Source organism: Lagenorhynchus albirostris, chromosome 15 (assembly GCF_949774975.1).
Source record: "Lagenorhynchus albirostris chromosome 15, mLagAlb1.1, whole genome shotgun sequence".
NCBI classification, from domain to species: Eukaryota; Metazoa; Chordata; class Mammalia; order Artiodactyla; family Delphinidae; genus Lagenorhynchus; species Lagenorhynchus albirostris.
Window position 1 is genome coordinate 82271367 of NC_083109.1, and position 17313 is coordinate 82288679.

The following is a 17313-nucleotide window of genomic DNA, read 5'->3' on the forward strand; positions in this document are numbered from 1 at the left end:
CTTCTAGGAGAAAAGACATGCTCTGTTCCGTTATGGCAGATGGAAGCGCCTGCTTAGGCCAGGGAGTGTCCAAGGAGCAGCCTGGTCACTCCTTATCTTGGTTGTCTGAGTGTCCCAAGGCCCTCAGTGACAGCGTTGTCGCTGTGGGCCCAGGTATGACCACAAACCCCATTTTACAGCAGGTGCAGAGAGGGTAAACTGAGGAATGGCATCAGTCCCAGCGCCTGCACCTGGGCACCTGCACCCAAGCCCTTCCCTCCGGAGGGACACAAGACGTTCCTAGGCCCACTGCCCAGCGCCTTGCACACAGTAGGTGCTACACTTTTCTTGAATGAAGAGCCGCATCTCCAAGTCGTGTGCGTCATGAGGGGAGACGCCACCTGGAGAAAGAGCCCAAAGGGGCCTGCTCTGGGCTTCACACTGGTGCACGCTCCTCTGGGGACGCTGAGTCAGAGCCGGCGGACGCGGGCACAGACGCAGGAAGGGGAGGGGACGCAGAGTGGAGGAACGGTGACCGGGGAGGGGAGGGGAAGGGAGGGGTCGAGGGGAGAGGAGGGGCGCGGCGAGGGAAGGGAGGGAGGGGGAGCAGATTGGAGAAGCGGAGACCGGGGAGGAGAGGGGAGGATCGTGGGGAGAGTGGAGGATCGTGGGGAGAGGCGGCGTGCGGCGGAGTGAGGGAGGGTGCGGGGAGGGGGCGCGGCGCGGCTGACGTGGGTCAGGGTCGGCGCGGCGGGCTGTGGCCGGCGGCGGCGCGCAGAGACACAGCGATCCGAGGCGAGGACGAGCCGGCGCCGCGCCCGTACCTCCCCGCACAGCCCGTGCCGTGCGACCCACGAGCTGCAGCCGCCGCAGCCGAATCGAGCCGCGTGCCCTCCACGCTCCAGCAGCTCCCAGCGCCGCCATGGCCCCGGCCCTCTGGCCGCGCCTCGGCCGCATCCTCTGGCTGGCCTGCCTCCTGCCCTTGGCCCCGGCTAGGGTGGCTGCAGGTAAGGCGCTGCGCGAGCCGGCCGCTCGCCCTCCCCGAGCCGCAGCGCGCCCGGGGCCTCGGAGCGGTTCCGGGCGGGCGGCCTCGCCGGGAGCCGGGGCTGCGGAGGTGGCGCCGTGCGCCCTGCGCGCACCTCCCACCTCCCCGCAGGCCGCGAGCTGCGGAGCGGAGCACGGCCTGCCGGCCGCCGCGCAACCCTCTCCTCTGTCCCTTCTCCCCTCTCCCCTGAAGTCACCGTCACTTGAGGGGGCTCCCCGCGCCCTCGTTCCTGCTGCCACCTCCAGATCGGCCTTGCCCTAGGGACCGCGCGGTGGCCGGCGCATCCATCCCGATGTTTGGAAACCTCGCAGCCGCTGGAGGTGGGGGAGGACGCTGAAGGGAGTCTGGGAATGCTCGGGGTCGGTCTTCTCGCCACAGCCCCCAGGGAGCGCTGCCAGGTTGCCCGCGGAGCAGCGTTTTTGCCTTAAAATGTGGCCTTATCCAGAGAGGCTTTCTACCCTGCTTGTGTTGACTTCGGGGAGTATGCGATTTTAGCGCCCAGGAGGCCGGTCTGCCATTTCCTCTCTGGGAGTGATTTCCAAAATGGACCCGGAGCTGGTTCCGCTGGGTCCTACCCGGTGTCCCCCGGATCGTGCTTCTAACATCTCCACCTCCTCAACGCCCGAAGGCCAACACCCACTTTTCTGCCCCATTTTGGCGACAAAAAAGGACCCAGGGTGGAGAGTTTTAAGGGGACAGTTGGGATGTGGGCAGCTGTTGGGTGGGTGTTAAATATTATCCAATATTTTCATGACCCCCCCTACACCTTAAAAGAGTGGTAGACAGAAGAAGAGATCTAATGCAAACTTGTGAAATAAAAGCCACAAGGTAAAATAAAAAACCTGCATCTTAAGGATGAATTAAGGGAATTTTGTGGGAATTGGCTTGGTCAGGAGCATCTGCTTGCCCCTGGAAATGGGGTCTCTTGTCCATTAGGTTTACATGTGTCCAGAAATTATCAACGCGGCCTAAATTGCCAGAAAAAAACGGTGTGGAGGGTTAATTCTTTGGAAGTCATGTGTGGTTCCCAGCCTGGCCTATTGCACCCATGATACAGTCCAAATAGCTGGGAATGGGGTTGGGGAAAACTCACAGGAGAAAAAGAGAGATTCAGAAGCCCTTTCCACCCTTCCCGGGTCTGGGTCCGCCTGCACGACATGCTTCCTACACCAGGGGTTGAAGTCAGAAGTCCGTGTCCTGGACCGTTCATGAATTCCAGGTTGTGTTGTCCAGACTTCAGAGGTACCTTGGGAAGTGTTTTGGGCTGTGTACCTGTGCAGTGAGAAAAGGCTGATGTAGCCCTTTTCTAGACTGTTCTGGGGCCCTACAGGCTGTGTGGTCAGGGAGAATGTGCATGCTGCAGGTGGAAGCCCAGGGAGCCTGCTGGTGGACATTCTTCCACGGGTCAAACTTTGTGGCCGCTGTCACTTCACTTTTTGCTTTGGCCCTTTCAGCTCTGGGTCACTGGGGCACCTGTGTGGTCACTGGGGCACCTGTGGCGCCCCTAAGCCCCTGACTGGGCTGCTCTGTACTCCAAGGCCATGTCATCTGGGCTCCCAAACTTGGAAAGATGGATTTGCAGGGGTAGGTAGCCAAACCTGGGCTTGGTTCCTTCAGCCACAGGTGGCAAAGCCTTCCCAGTCCATTTCAGCCTGGATGTTCTGGACGCTTTCTAGGCCCTGAGGACGAGGGGCAGCATCACCCGGGGGCTGTGAAATACCTGCTTTTTAAAAACAAGCCTGAGAAAAGTGCCCTTGGAGCCTCTGGCGTGTGGACAGGTCGGGATGGGGGGCGCTCCCAGGAGCTGGGCCAGTGTCTGCTGCAACATTGGCTGTAGCCACAGCCCCTCCCCACCCCCACCCCATCCCGCCTCCTGGCTGAGCTGGCTGCCCTCCTGATTCTGTTCCCCTGGCAACGGATCTGCGTCGTGCTGACATGCGCCTGTCTTGCTGCAGACGCTGGATGGCCATTAGCATGCAGCTGAATGTCCCTGCCACCTGCCAGCCTCACTGTGGCCCACGCTCCTCTCCTGGGGGGTGTGGGCAGGAGCAAGAGAGGGAAGGGAGGAGATGGCCTCTCCTCTAAGCACCTCTTTCTGCAGCAGCCTGGCCAAAGGCTGCCTCCCAGCCAGAGGGACTCAGCCTAGGGCAATGCAGATTGCTGTGTGGTCCCCGGCAGTAGCATTAGTCCCTGGGGACCTCTAGGGACTCAGGTCCTTCAGTGTAAAATACATACTGTGTTTTCTTGGAGAAACTTACGTGTCTGGAATTCTCTCTTTGGGATTAAGGTGCTGCAGGTCCCTTTTGCAATGCTAGCCCAAATGACTTTATAATCCAAAATACGGCCCCAAGGAAAGGGATTCACAACAGGGAACGTGTAACGTGGGTGAGCGGAAAGGCTGGAGCCAGAGTCCCCATTGGGGGCGGGCAACATCGCCGCAAGGCAAATGGGGTGCAGTTGAGGACACACTCGCTCACCTCCTGGTTTTGCTGAGTCCAGCAGGTCTCTCGTGAGCCCCCTAAGAGCAGGGAGCACATCCTGTACTTCTGGGTCCCCCCAGCAGCTGCGGGTTGGGGCTCAGTCCATAGCGCTTGGGTGAAGAGTTTCCTGGGGCAGTGCCATGTGGCCTGGTCCCTCTGCCACACCCTTCTCTCCAGGTGCCTCTCCACAGCATAGTGTTGAAACCCTACTATGTGCCAAGCACCTGGCTAGGCTTGGGGGAGATGGGAATGACCCCTGCCCTGCCCTCAAGGAGCTTGCAGTGCAGTGGGGGAGATAAGGAAACCTTTATCCCAACCCAAGATTGTGACAACTGTGTGCTCGGGCTGTTGGGAGAGTGCCGAGGAGGTGGGGTGGGGTGGGGGGTGTCAGGGAGGGCTTCCTGGAAGAGGTTATATCCACAGACAGATAGGTGAAGAAGAGCAGTGGGGACAGTGTGTGCAAAGGCCCTGAGGCTAGGAAGGACAGAGCATGTTGGGGGGAACTGCAGGTGTTAAAGGGTTAAAGCTACAGCATGGATGTACTAAAATGTGAATGTGGTCTCCCTCCACCCCGAGGCTGGCCCATGATCAGATTAACTGTGCAGGAAGCTGCTTGTTGGGGTGGCTGAAATTAGGGCAGGACTGGAGGCCAAGGGTCACATTCAGGATGTACCGGTAATCCATCCGGATGGGGCTGAGTGCTACCTTAAGCAATGCTGGTAGTAATGGAGAGGGAGAATTAGTGGCAGAGGCCCAGGGGTTGATTCTTGGGACAGCTGGTCCTCTGACCCGGCAGAGAATGATAGGTGAAGAGAATGGTAGGTTTGGGAGGGGAGAAATCCAGGGGGTCTAGAGCATCAGTGGCCAACACAATTTTAGATGATGGAGGAGATGATCTATATCTGTGCTATCCGGGAGAGCTATGGCTGTTGAGCGCTTGAATTGTGGCTCTAGTGCAATGGAGGGACTGGAATTTTAGTATTATACATTGAAGTGATTAACTTTGATTAATTTAAATTTAATTGCATGTGGTTAGTAGCCATTGTATTATTGCTCAGTAGAAATGAAGTCTGTGTTACTGGGTTCCATCAGCATTTAGGAGGTACTGGAAGCCAAGGGAGGGGGTGTATGTTGCCAGGAAGTGGGGTGGGAGGGAGTAAAATGAGCAGAGGGGGGCTTGGGGGGCCCTCCTCCCTTCCTTCTGCATCACCTCTTCTGCCCAGGTGCGCACTGTTAGACATTCTCTAACCTCAGGCCCTTCAGAAGTCTCACCTGAAAAAGAAAATTACACATCACAGGAAAACAGTTACTAAGACGTGCAGTAGTGCTATTGACAAGAGTGAAGGGTTCTGGGAATTAAGATATGCCTGCTTGAGGGATTATCATGCAAATAGTGAAGTTCACATTAGTGCCACTGCAGACATCCTTCTGATGTATCGTCAGGTAGAAATAAAGTAATTCAAAATTGTGTGCAGAGGCTGATTCTGACTAAATTTAAAACTTCCGTGCATGAAAAAGAGCTGGAGGACAGCAATATGATAGCAGCTGTTGTCTCTGGGGGGTAGGGTAATAGGACACTTCTACTATTCTTTATGCATATGTATAACTTTTATGATGGAAACAAATCTGATTTTTAAAATCCTACCTTCTGAGTATGATGAAATCTGCAGCTATCTAAAGCAGGTGAAGAATAATGACTTAGGAAAATGCCTATGATACAGAATTGAAAAAACAGCAACAGCAATGGAATATATAATCTCAGAGTAAGCAGCATTTAAAAGAATAGTAGGAAATGACCCAATATAGTAAGTGGTTGTTACTAATTATTAAAAAAAAATTTTTTTTAATTTTATACTTTTCTCTATTTTCAGATTACAGTTAGTCTTACCTTCAATATGTTGGTCAGATGGGGAGTGTTATTGAAAAGGCCTCTTATTTGGTCTCCATTCCATGTGCTCCAGGCCCTATTCTCTGCTTGCAACCTAGAAAACTAATTCCTGGGTTCCCTGTAAGAGCTGCATCCCCAGTATTTCAGTTCAGGTTCCCCAAGGAGTTGACCCAGCTGGAAACACAGAGCTCCAGCGTTGGCCCCTGCAGGAATCCTGGAGGTTCCCTAGAGCAGTGTAGTCCAGTGGAACTTTCCGTGATAATGAAGATCTGTATCCACAGTGTCCACTGTGGTGACCCTTGGCTACACGTGGCTGGCCCTTGAAATGCTCCAGCGCAACCGAGAAAGTGGGTTTTAAGTTTGTTTCACTTTAATTGACGCTTAAGGAGCCATACGTGGCTACCATATTGGACAGCTCAGCTCTAGAAACTCTCACCTTACAGATTTACAAACTGAGACCAAAGAGAAGGGGGCTTGGCTTGGATCACAGGGGCCCTTCCTCACAAGGCTGGCCTACCACCATCAAGGTATTAGGCCTTATCAGGGTCCAGACTCAGCTTTGTGTTTCCAGCTGGAATTTTGTTTCACATGTAAAGGTTAGTCCAAAAGAGTGGGCGATGGGGGGCATTTCTTGGCATCAGCTGCGATGGCTCCTGTGACATGCACTGGCCATCATTTTCACGGCTACGAAGCCGGGCCAGGTCAGCATACACATGCTCTGTAAGGCCCTGCCTGGCTGGCATGAAAAAATAACTGGAGGCACGGGAAAGGGCGTGGGATTGGGAGTCAGTTGGGCCTGGGTTTGAATCCCAGCTGGGCAATGAACTAATCGTATGACCCTTGGGCGGGTCACTTGACCTGCCTGGGCCCCAATTTCTCCACCTGTAAAAGAGACTCACAGAAGCCGGCCCAGAGGGTGGCGGTGGGTTTCCTGGCCACGCCCCTTCGTGAAACGCGGTCTTCGTTTCTGGGTTCCTAGGCGTGTATGAACTTCACCTCACCCCCGATGGCCCTGCCACCACGGGGGCAGAGGTGACCATCACGGCCAGCCTGGTGGCCGATGACAATGGCAGCCTGGTCCTGCCCGCCAGCACCCGCCTTTACCGCTTCCGCTGGATTCACACCCCATTGCTGCTCACGGGGAAGACAGATGAGGCTTTCAGCTCCACCATCCGCGTGGTGGGGAACGTGCCCGGGGACTTCCCGGTCTCCGTCTGGGTCACCGCCGCTGACTGCGGGATGTGCCAGCCTGTGGCCAGGAGCGTCCTCGTCCTCCCCGTTACAGGTGAGGACCTTTCCTACTTCATTTGTCTTCAGACTCCTGGCTGGTAATCACATAAATGCAGATTAGACCCGTGGTTCCTTCGCTGCTGTCAGTTAACAAAGGATCAGAAAACGGTAATATGCACTGCTGGCAGGGTTGTGCTGAAATGGACACTTAGAGTACATATCGCTACTCGGGTGTAAATTAATACAACCTTCTGGAGAGCAGCTGATACATATGTATCAATGGTTATAAATTATTTTAGTCTTTGGCCTCTTCTTTCTCCTTCTCTCTCGCTCTCTCTCCCTCTCTCCTCTCTTTCTCTCTCTCTCCCCCCCTTCTCCTCCCTTCCTTCCTCCCTCCCTCCCTCCCCTCCCTTCTCTCTGTTTCCAAGAAGTCCCTGCTTTCTTGGAGTTTACAGTCTATTAAAGAACTTATCTTCAGGAAATAAACCTCCATTTGGGTAATGGTTTATGCACGAAGATGTTCATCACAGTTTTTATAATAACAGAAGAAAATAGAAACAAGCTAAGTATGCAACCATAAGGGGACTGGCTAAGTATACTGACACAGTTTGTATAATGAATAATGATGACCTTTACAAAGAGTTTGTTGTAGCCTGGGGGAGTACTCATGGTTGTAAAATTTAAAAAAATCAAAACAAAATTCTATAACCAATTTGATCAACTGTGTTTAATATGTGTATACCTTAAATATGTACACACGTATACTTTGCAATTCTTCAAAACATCAACAATGCTTATGTTTGCGTGATAAGCAGTTTCTTTTCTTTTCATTCCACTTTTCAGCAATTTCCAAATGAGCTTTATTGAGCACACCTCACTTTCTGCTTAAAAAATCAGCTTTTAATTTTTTTTTTTTAGAGGAGGCAGCATGGAATGGTGTTCCTCACCCAGCCCAGCACATGGGGTGTGGACCTGCGGTCAGTAGAACTGCTCATTTTTTCTAGGCTCATCTAATACTTTGAAATATTTCCCAAGAGTTGCTTTCAAAGCCTGTGCATTTCCTTCTGGTCCTGGGCATCTTTTGTGCCAGAAAGTTCAGGGTCTTGGTGAAAGGGGTTCAGGAGCAGAGCTATGCATGTAACACATGAAGTGAGTCTTCACCAGCATCCACGGAGGGGGCATATGCCTCTGTGTTCGGTGACCTGCAGGGTCCCCTCTTGCCACCACCTGGCTGTGACAGCCAGGAGGTCGGGTGGGGGAGAGGCTGCCCTGCCAACTGGCATGTGGCTCTGCCCTCCTCCACTTCAGTGGACTCACCCTCCCGTGGTCTCTGTCCCAGAGTTCCTCGTGGGGAACCTCGTTGTCACCCAGAACACCTCCCTGCCCTGGCCCAGCTCCTACCTCACCAAGACAGTCCTTAAAGTTTCCTTCCTCCTCCACGACCCCAGCAACTTCTTCAAGACCGCCTCGTTTCTCTACAGCTGGGACTTCGGAGACGGGTATGTCCTTATCCCCCTTGATGCCCCAAAGTCTTGGCTCATGGCTGGTGGCCCTGTCGTCCCAGGCGGGGTGCTCTGTACTCTCCCATCTTCACCTTCTCACTCTCTCTCACTCCAAACATGCCTTGTACACCTGCTCTGTGCCAAGCTCGGGGTCCACAGGGACCAGTGTGAGCCAGTAATGGGACCTGCCTTCAAGGTGCCTGCAACCTAGTAGAGGGGTCATTGGTGCCCAAAACAGCCCTTTAAGGCTGGTCAAGGTAGGTATATTTTTCTCTGTTTGACTCTGGAGGGACCTGGCCAGCCAATGACACACGCTGTTATACTCACATGGTAGAATTCAGGTGTTCCAGCTTCATTCTCCTTACACCTCCTCTCCAGACAAGCCAGTTGCGGGAGGCAGGTCGGGAAGTAGGGGCCGGTCAGGCAGATCTGGAAATGGGCAAGATCCTGCGTGAAGAAAGCTACAGAGCTGCTGAGAAGTAGCAAAGATTTGTTTTTTTAATTTGTTTCATTGAAGTATAGTTAATTTACAATGTTGTGTTAATTTCTGCTGTACAGCAAAGTGATTCAGCTATGTACATATATACATATATATATATTCTTTTTTTTTTTTTTTTTTTTTTTGCGGTACGCGGGCCTCTCACTGCTGTGGCCTCTCCCGTTGTGGAGCACAGGCTCCGGACGCACAGGCTCAACGGCCATGGCTCACGGGCCTAGCCGCTCCGCGGCATGTGGGATCTTCCCGGACCGGGGCACGAACCCGTGTCCCCTGCATCGGCAGGTGGACTCCCAACCACTGCGCCACCAGGGAAGCCCTATATATTCTTTCTCATATTCTTTTCCATTATGGTTTATCACAGGATATTGAATATAGTTCCCTGTGCTATACAGTAGGACCTTGTTTATCCATAATATATATAATAGTTTGCATCTGCTAATCCCAAACTCCCAATCCATCCCTCTCCCACCTGCAGAAGTAGAAAAGATTTGAGTAAATGGGGATGAACACCATGTCCGGGATGGTGAGTCTTAATATTGTAACGATGTCCGTTTCCCCCCAGTAATTCTTTAAGTTTAATGCAAACCCAATAAAAATCCCAATAAGAATAATTTTTGGAACATGACAAAGATTTTACAGTTCATCTAAATTTTGTGTATAAATACACAGTTTTATGCATATGTGCACACACATATATACATATACGTCACATATACACATAATGTATATACATACATGTATACAAATACACATATACGCTTATATATATATGTATATATATGGTTTTATAACATAAAGAATATTTGTCTCAAACCAGGGCACAGCCTCCATATTTATTAGGGGCATTTATTTTCACGTTAAAGAAAGTTATATTCACTATTTCTTTCTCTTTTGTTTTTTTCTGTGGTTGCGCTGCAGCCTGCAGGATCTTAGTTCCCCGATCAGGGGTCGAACCCAGGCCCTTGGCAGTGAAAGTGCAGAGTCCCAACCACTGGACCACCAGGGAATTCCCTATTCACTATTTTTATTGCAATTGAACATTTTTGACTAGGCAATGAAATAAAATAAGAAAAGTAAATGAAATATAAATGTAAAGGAGGAGACAAAAGTCATTGTACACAGATGACAGTACTGTTTACCTGGAAAACACAAAAGACTCAACTGAAAAATCTTAGAACTAAAAAGATTTTAATAATGTGGCTGGTTACAAAACAAAGATTCTTAGCTTCTCCATATAATGGCAGTCGAAAAAATCTTTCATAATATTTATAAAAATGGACAGAATAAACTTAGCCTAAAATTGTAGGATTTATGTGAATAAAATCATAGATTGTACTGAGAACCTTAAAAAGACTTGAAAAATGATGAGAGAATTTCTCAATATTGTAAGAAGAAAGAGAAATGATCAGAAAAGCAGAATGATGATGAATGGTGATGGGGAAAGGGGCTAGAAATACATACATAAACGTATTTAGAAAGCTACAAATAATTTTCAGCAAGAAAAGGCAGCTCAATGGAACAGAATAGAAAAAGCAGAAAAAAACCCTAAGTTTGTATACACATGTAGTGTATGATAACAATGTTATTTCCAGCCAGTGAATAAGGATAGATTGTTTGATAAATGATACTAGGGTAGCTGGTTAACTGTTTGGGAGAAAAATAATCTAATCCCTAACAAAAGCTATTCCAGATAGATTTAAAATAGTAAACATAATGAACCAGGACTACATTGGGATGTAGATGATCCCCTGAGATTGGATAGTTTGGCAGTGGGGAAGGCATTTCTGTAAATAAAAGGCAGAAACTAGAATGGAAAAAATGCTAAATTTGGCATCATCAGATTTAAAATTTGAAATGGAAGAAGTAAATCAAACCAAAGAATAAAGGTTAAACTGGGAGAAAATATTTGGAAGATAAGTAACAGGTAAAGGTTTGATAAACTTCATATATAAAGAGCATCAACAAATAAACAAAAATATTTTATTGTTACTAGAATTCCTTTTTTTTTTTTTTTGCGGTACGTGGGCCTCTCACCACCGTGGCCTCTCCTGCTGCGGAGCACAGGCTCCGGACACGCAGGTCCAGCGGCCATGGCTCACGGGCCCAGCCGCTCCGCGGCATGTTGGATCCTCCCGGACCGGGGCACGAACCCACGTCCCCTGCATCGGCAGGCGGACTCCCAACGGCTGTGCCACCAGGGAAGCCCTAGAATTCCTTTTGAAGTGATTCAGGTAATTGTAGGGAAAAAGCATGATGTTACACACTTAATATGTTATATCATAACCTGTGATGGAGGTATGACTCTTCCTGTTTTTCAGATGAGAAAAGTAAGGCTTAGAGTTACGTAAATAGGAAATCTGGAGCTGAGATTTAAAGCCAGATGTGTGTTAACTCCAGAGTTCATACTTCTCCCCTCCCCAGATTGTCCTTGTCTAACACACAGCCTTTCCCAGTTTCCTGGCTCGGGGTGCAGAGCACTTCCTGGCAGGTGACAGGCACCTATGGCTAGGAGTTCTCCTACCTGTAACTTACAAATACAAAGACAACCAGCAGCCACTCTACCAGGTACAGCTGACCTCATGCCCTGGCTGGCTCTGGAGACTGATGCTGGGATGCTGTTTTTGCTTGCAAGGCGTTGGTCTGAATGTGTCACTGTACAACCACTCTAAGAGGGCACGTGAGTCACTTCTGTCATCTCCTCCCTGTCACCTTATAGCACCCAGATGGTGACCAAAGACGCTACAGTCTATTATAACTATTCCATCATTGGATCCTTCACTGTGAAGGTCAAGGTTGTGGCGGAGTGGGAGCAGGTAACACCGGACGTCGGGAAGGGCGTTCTGCAGAAGACGGGCGACTTCTCCGCCTCGCTGAAGCTGCAGGGTGAGTCTCTGGGGGTTGGTGTGGGTTGAGCATCTGGCCCATCAGGGAGCCCTGCGTACCACTCCTTCCAGGGCTGGGTCACTTGCAGATCAGGGTGGCTCCAAGTGGGCACTGGGCTGAGCTCGGATGCACAGCCTCTCTTCTGTTCCCCTGGCAGCCCTCCGAGTGGGTCTGTCATTCCCCGCTTCCAAGAGGGCACTGCAGGCCATGGAGGAGGTCAGGTGGCCACCAGGTGGCAGAGCCCAGACACTGCTGTGATACTCCTCGTTCCCGGCTACATCTGCCTCCCGTCAAGGACCGTCCTGTCGGGGCTGGGACAGCTTCAGTCGGCTGCACAGGGAGGGAACAGCCAGACCTGGCTTTGGCAAGAGGGGGTGCTGGGGCAGCTGCAGCAGATTTCTCGGTCGTGCTAATGGGGTGCTGCTTCCCCCACCCCACACACGGAACAGATGATGCGGGGAGGCGGTGGTACCCTAAGTCAGCCCCAGGTCCTGCTCACCAGGGCCCTGCTTGCTTCCTCCGGCTCCCTCACTCTGAGCTGGCTCCAGCACCTGCTGCTGACAGGGAGGCGGGACCCGGGTATGCCCTGGATGTGACCTGTGACCTGCCCTTGGGGAGGGCCAGGAGGAGGACGGGGTGATGGTCACACAGCCTCGGGACTCCACGAGCCCTGATACAGCTGTCGTCAGCCACCAGATACAATGAGGTCTTCTCTGCCTTTCAGAAACCCTTCGAGGCATCCAGGTCTTGGGGCCTACCCTAATTCAGACCTTCCAAAAGATGATAGTGACCTTGAACTTCCTGGGGAGGTGAGTGAAGCCCAGAGCACACTGCACATGACCTGTGGTCCTGCCCGCACTCCCCTTCCGAGGCTCCTGACCTTCTGCTCCATCCCTGAGGGGACCCAAGTTAAGGAGCTCACGGAGGGATGATGCCACCCTTGACTGTGCCACGGGAGAGTCACAGGCATGGCTCCATTCTCAGGGTCCAGAGGAGGGAGCAGTGGCCTTTTGGGGCTGTCGGCAACATGGGCATCAAGGCAGGGGCAGGTGAGCGACCACTCCTGTGAAAAGACCCGTATGTGACTTGGGCCTGCTTTCCAGCCCCCTGGAAAGCAGGCCATCTTGGGTAGGACCTGGCTCAGCTCCTGCCACGAACACCATCAAGCTGAGTTTGTAGTAAGTGATGAGATGAGGAGATGCTGGGTGTGTTCTCCCCACAAGGGAGCCCCTCTCTGGGGCCACTGGGATGGATGGGGCTGCAGAAAAATAGTGGTCAGGGCCCAGCCCTCCAAGGACTCTAGTGGGGAAGACCAACCCCACCCAATCCCCCAACAAGGGGACACGTCAGGGGGAAATGAGGCTAGACTGGGAGTGGGCAAAGTAGCCAAGGAAGGAGGAAGACAAGCCAAGGGGCTGGAGGTGGCTCCTGACGCTTTCAGGGGGCTTTGGAGATAAGAGCTCAGTACTTAGAGAGCAGAGGGGGAAACTACTTGTGCTTGGTAGACCTGATCGTTGAAGTGGCATGAGTGTGTGTTTACTCTGGTCTAGGTCATGTGAGATAGGAATGCTCACTTGGAATTCTTTTTATGGACCTGCATTTTCCAGATTCTGAGCCTGTGCTGTGGCAGGTGGATAGTTTGGAATGCCCTCACCCCTTCAAACCTGTCAAAAGCCGACTTATCCTTTTAGGGCCTACTCAAATGCCACCTCCTCCAGGAAGCCTCCCCTGACTTCCTCATTAAGAACACGCTCCTCCGTCCCCTGTGCTTCCACAGTGCACCAAGTGCGTCACTGGGGCACTCATTCTGCCTCCTTCAGCAGTCTGTGTATGTCCCTGTTTGCCTCACTGACCCCCTCGGAGTCCCGAGCCATCTCTTATGTACCGTTTTGTTCCCTGGAGGCCAGGGAAGCTGGGTGTTCTGTCCTGGAAAGGACACTGAAGTTCATGACTGCCTGGGCTTTCTTGGACTTAGTGTATGCTCACACTCCTTGCTGAGCCATTGCTAAAAAAATGCCCCCATTTCCCTGCAGCCCCCCTCTGAACGTGTGCTGGCGTCTTAAGCCCGAGTGCCTCCCGCTGGGGGAAGGGGAATGCCACCCTGTGTCAGTGGGCAGCACGGCTTACAACCTGACCCACATCTTCAGGGATCCTGGGGACTACTGCTTCAGCATCCAGGCCGAGAACATTATCAGCAAGACGCATCAGTACCACAAGATCCAGGTCTGGCCCTCCAGTAAGTGACACTTCGCCTCTGCTCTTACAGAGGCAGCAAAAACCAGTCAACCCTGCCACCACCGCCAGTGTGCTGCCACCAGCCAGCTCCACCAACAGCCATCAACATCAGTCCCAACAACACAAGCATCATCAATAACCCTACGGTCCCCAACCAGCGCCACTGACTGACCACCCACAGCACTAGAAACTCTGTAGTGCCACCAACAACTGCTCTAGCCCCCACCACCAGAACCCCTCAGTTCCACCACCACCACCCTCCACACCAGCACCACTAGCAGTAACGACAGACAGCTCAGCTACTGCCGGCTAACTTGCCCAGCGCCACTGCCACCATCACCACATGCTACAGACAGTTCTTCTAGCATCTTCAATAGCCAGAGACGGCGCTGCCATTGCGACCACCCTTACCACCATCAGCACTGCCGTTAACACCCCTGCCACCAGCCCCTGCACCGACCATTTGGACCAACACCATCCATCCCGTGCTACCCCAGCATCATCCCAACTTCAGCTCTCCTGTTGCCACCACCACTGACAGTGGTCAGTGTCTCTCCATACGTTAACCACTGCCACACTTGTCCCCAGCACGAACCCTCCCTCCTTCACTGCTATCACCGCCACCCCATCACCTCCATCTCGGCGCTGTTGCCGCCACTAAAACAGGCATCTCCAACGGTGACGGTGCTGGACTCACAGGGCTGTTGTGAGTCTCCCAGGGAGGGTAGGCAGCTCAGAAAGTGTGCAGTACAGTCTCTCTCGTTCATAAGGGTGCCCAACCATCGCCCCTGGAATACCCTTTCCCAAACACATCATGAGGTCCTGCCACTGGCTTACAGCCACAGGATTGGCTGATGACAGCATCAGGTCCTACCCTTCATTTCCGGGGGTGGGGGGGCCTGTTCTGTGACCCCAGAAAAGAACTTTCTTATGTAGAGGAGAAAGTAGGATCCCAGAACCCTAGGGATGGTCTTTCAGATGCCCGGCCAGGTTCCATGCCATACAGAACAAAAGGGGACACCCCGCCAGCTGCACTCATCCCTGAGGTTGGCCCTGTAAGTGCACCAGATGCTGTCACTGCCCCCTCCAGTCTTTCTCGTCCCTCTGAGACCCTGAGCAGACACCACTCTCCGCTCCTGGCCCCGGCTGATGTTGTGGGCCAGGCAGAACCTGTTAGCATCATCGGCGGCCTTGGGCCCCACCTCCCCCAACATCTCCTGGGCACTGAGTGTCTGAGATCCCTCTGAATTCTGCAGAGGAAGACAGCACTACAGGTAATCAATGCCGCCTTTTCTTGAGAGACAGATCCTCATGGCATATGGCGGCGGCTCTACCAGGAGGAGGGTGGGGGAGTAGTGAGAAGGAACCCACACTTGCTGATGGCCTGCCTTGCACCTGCCTCACCTGGTTGCATTCCCGTGGCAGCCTTGTGGGTCAGTATTGCCATCAGGTCACTGGTCAGAACCAGGATTCGAACCCAAGACCCCCTGGGCTCTTCCTGCTCTGCCATGCTGCTTCTTGGTAACAGGATAAGGGAGTGAGCCCAGAGCTGCCAGAGGTCACAGGGCTGTTTGGGTGTCCTCACAACTTGGCTTCCCTTCCCCAGTGCAAGTCACCCAAGAGAGACCAAGGAGGAAGCTGCTAGGTCTTTCATGGCATAGGCTCGGAAGTTGTACGTCATCACTCTGTCTCATGCTGCTCATTGGGAGCAGCCCACACTCTGGTGGGAAATTTAGTTGCACCCCTTGAAAGTCACTCTCAAGTAAAACTTGAAAACCCTCACATACCCCAGCTTGGTTTTTGTGAAATCCTGGATTTGCCTGTTGGGGTTGCCTAGTTGGGATGCATGAACACAAGGAGGAAAAAAGCTCTGGTGGGCTGTGTTCTCTCCCCTGTGTCATCTCCTCCTGAAGGCTAGTATTCAGCACCAACTACCCAGGCTCGTGACTTTAGCCTGTCTCACTCCCAGGCATCCAGCCTGCTGTCTTCGCTTTCCCGTGTGCCACACTTATCACCATGATGCTGGCCTTCATCATGTACATGACCCTGCGGAACGCCGCTCATCAGAAGGACATGGTGGAGGTGGGTGCTTGGCGGGGTGGGGGCTGGACTCCTGGGCCCTGACAGGAGAGGATATGTGGAGAGGGCAGTGGGGGCTAGACCAGGGAGCCTGGAGGTGGTCTGGATGTCAGAGCAAGGCCCTGAGGCTGGGGGTAATGTGCCCAAGAGGCATCCATAGATGGGGCCCGATGGATGATTTAGCTGCTTGCCAATGTGACTTACCTCCTTCTATGCTAGCCCTTTGCTTGGCAGCCGTGCCCATGAGCTGGTAAGGGAGAGGGCAACCGAAAGCAGGAAAGACCCACAGAGCAGAAAAGCCAAAGGCACAGGGAAGCGCTGCATGGCTCCAGAAAGGTGTTTCTGTGCACGCTGCCAGCAGGCAGCTGAGCTCCAGGCCACCTAGCCAGGCAGCTGAGCTCCTAAGGCCACCTAATGGGACTCCCAGCGGGCGGGCGGGTGATTGACCAGTGGGGTTTTGTTCACCATAGGTGGCTGATTTTGACTTTTCCCCCATGTCTGACAAGAACCCGGAGCCGCCCACTGGGGTCAGGTGCTGCTGCCAGATGTGCTGTGGGCCCTTCCTGCTGGAGACGCCATCCGAGTACCTGGAAGTTGTCCGCGAGAACCACGGGCTGCTGCCGCCCCTCTACAAGTCTGTCAAAACTTACACAGTGTGAGCACCCCCCGCCCCCGACCCGGTTTCAGCGTTAACTGACTGCTGACTGGGAGTTTCGGGCAGGGCGGGGCAGGGTGGTGCACGCTGCCCAGCAGGAGGGGTTCATGCGTGCAGGGCTGTCCACCCTGGACGGCCGTCCATTTTTACACTCCAGCTGCCTCCACAAGCCCCCCCTCCATCACACCCGCTAGCCATCCATCCATCCATCCACCTATACAGTTGTAAGCCCCTCTCAGTCAGTCCCACTCCTTGGCTTTGAAGAGGCCTCAAGTGGGGCTGCAACACCAGACGTGGTCCTTGTTCTCTCCTAAGTGTGCCTGGCTACTCCTCGTCCATTCCTCCCCTATTGGCACATTTGCTGTCTATCTTGGGTTCACAGTCCCCTCCCCCAGGCAGCCCTGCCCAGGTCAGAGAGCTGGAAGGAAGGTCACAAATGGATAATTTAAGGCTACATCACAAAAGGTCTTACATACAGAGACAAGCGTGCACACACGCCACACAGACATTTCAGATGATTTCCTCTGTATCAGTTAGGTGGTTGCTGGGATGTACCCTGAATCAGCACTAAAATGAAATCTGACCTTTCCCACATGGCCCTGACAGCTCCTGGGCCTGGCTCCTCCCTTTGTGTGCTGTCCCTGTGGCTACTGGGTCCCTTTCTAAGGACACCCTGTTCCCTCTCTGCTTGCTGAGGGTTGGGTGGGGGCAGGGCTAATGCTTTGTGAGTGCAAAGTGCTTTATAAATAGCACCTTCTTTTATTGAGTCTGTGTTAAACTTTCATTGAGGAAAAGGCTTTGCAGCCAAAAAAGAGTCAAGCCACGGGGACTTGGGTAC

General features: G+C 52.7%; 1 protein-coding gene across 3 annotated transcripts; it reads left to right on the forward strand.

Moving 5' to 3' along the window:
• The first annotated feature begins 901 nt into the window (after positions 1-901).
• On the forward strand, positions 902-16603 carry TMEM130 (transmembrane protein 130). 3 transcript variants are annotated; one of them, XM_060123883.1, is made up of 8 exons: positions 902-986; positions 6372-6677; positions 7962-8121; positions 11340-11506; positions 12231-12315; positions 13540-13742; positions 15711-15823; positions 16291-16603. In XM_060123883.1, the coding sequence occupies exons 1-8, from the start codon at positions 902-904 to the stop codon at positions 16477-16479; spliced, it is 1308 nt and encodes a 435-aa protein (XP_059979866.1). In that variant the 3' UTR covers positions 16480-16603. The 3 variants fall into 3 exon arrangements, with proteins under 3 accessions (XP_059979866.1, XP_059979867.1, XP_059979869.1); XM_060123884.1 differs by having other exon boundaries at positions 16327-16603; XM_060123886.1 differs by lacking the exon at positions 6372-6677 and having other exon boundaries at positions 16327-16603.
• Positions 16604-17313: the final 710 nt, after the last annotated feature.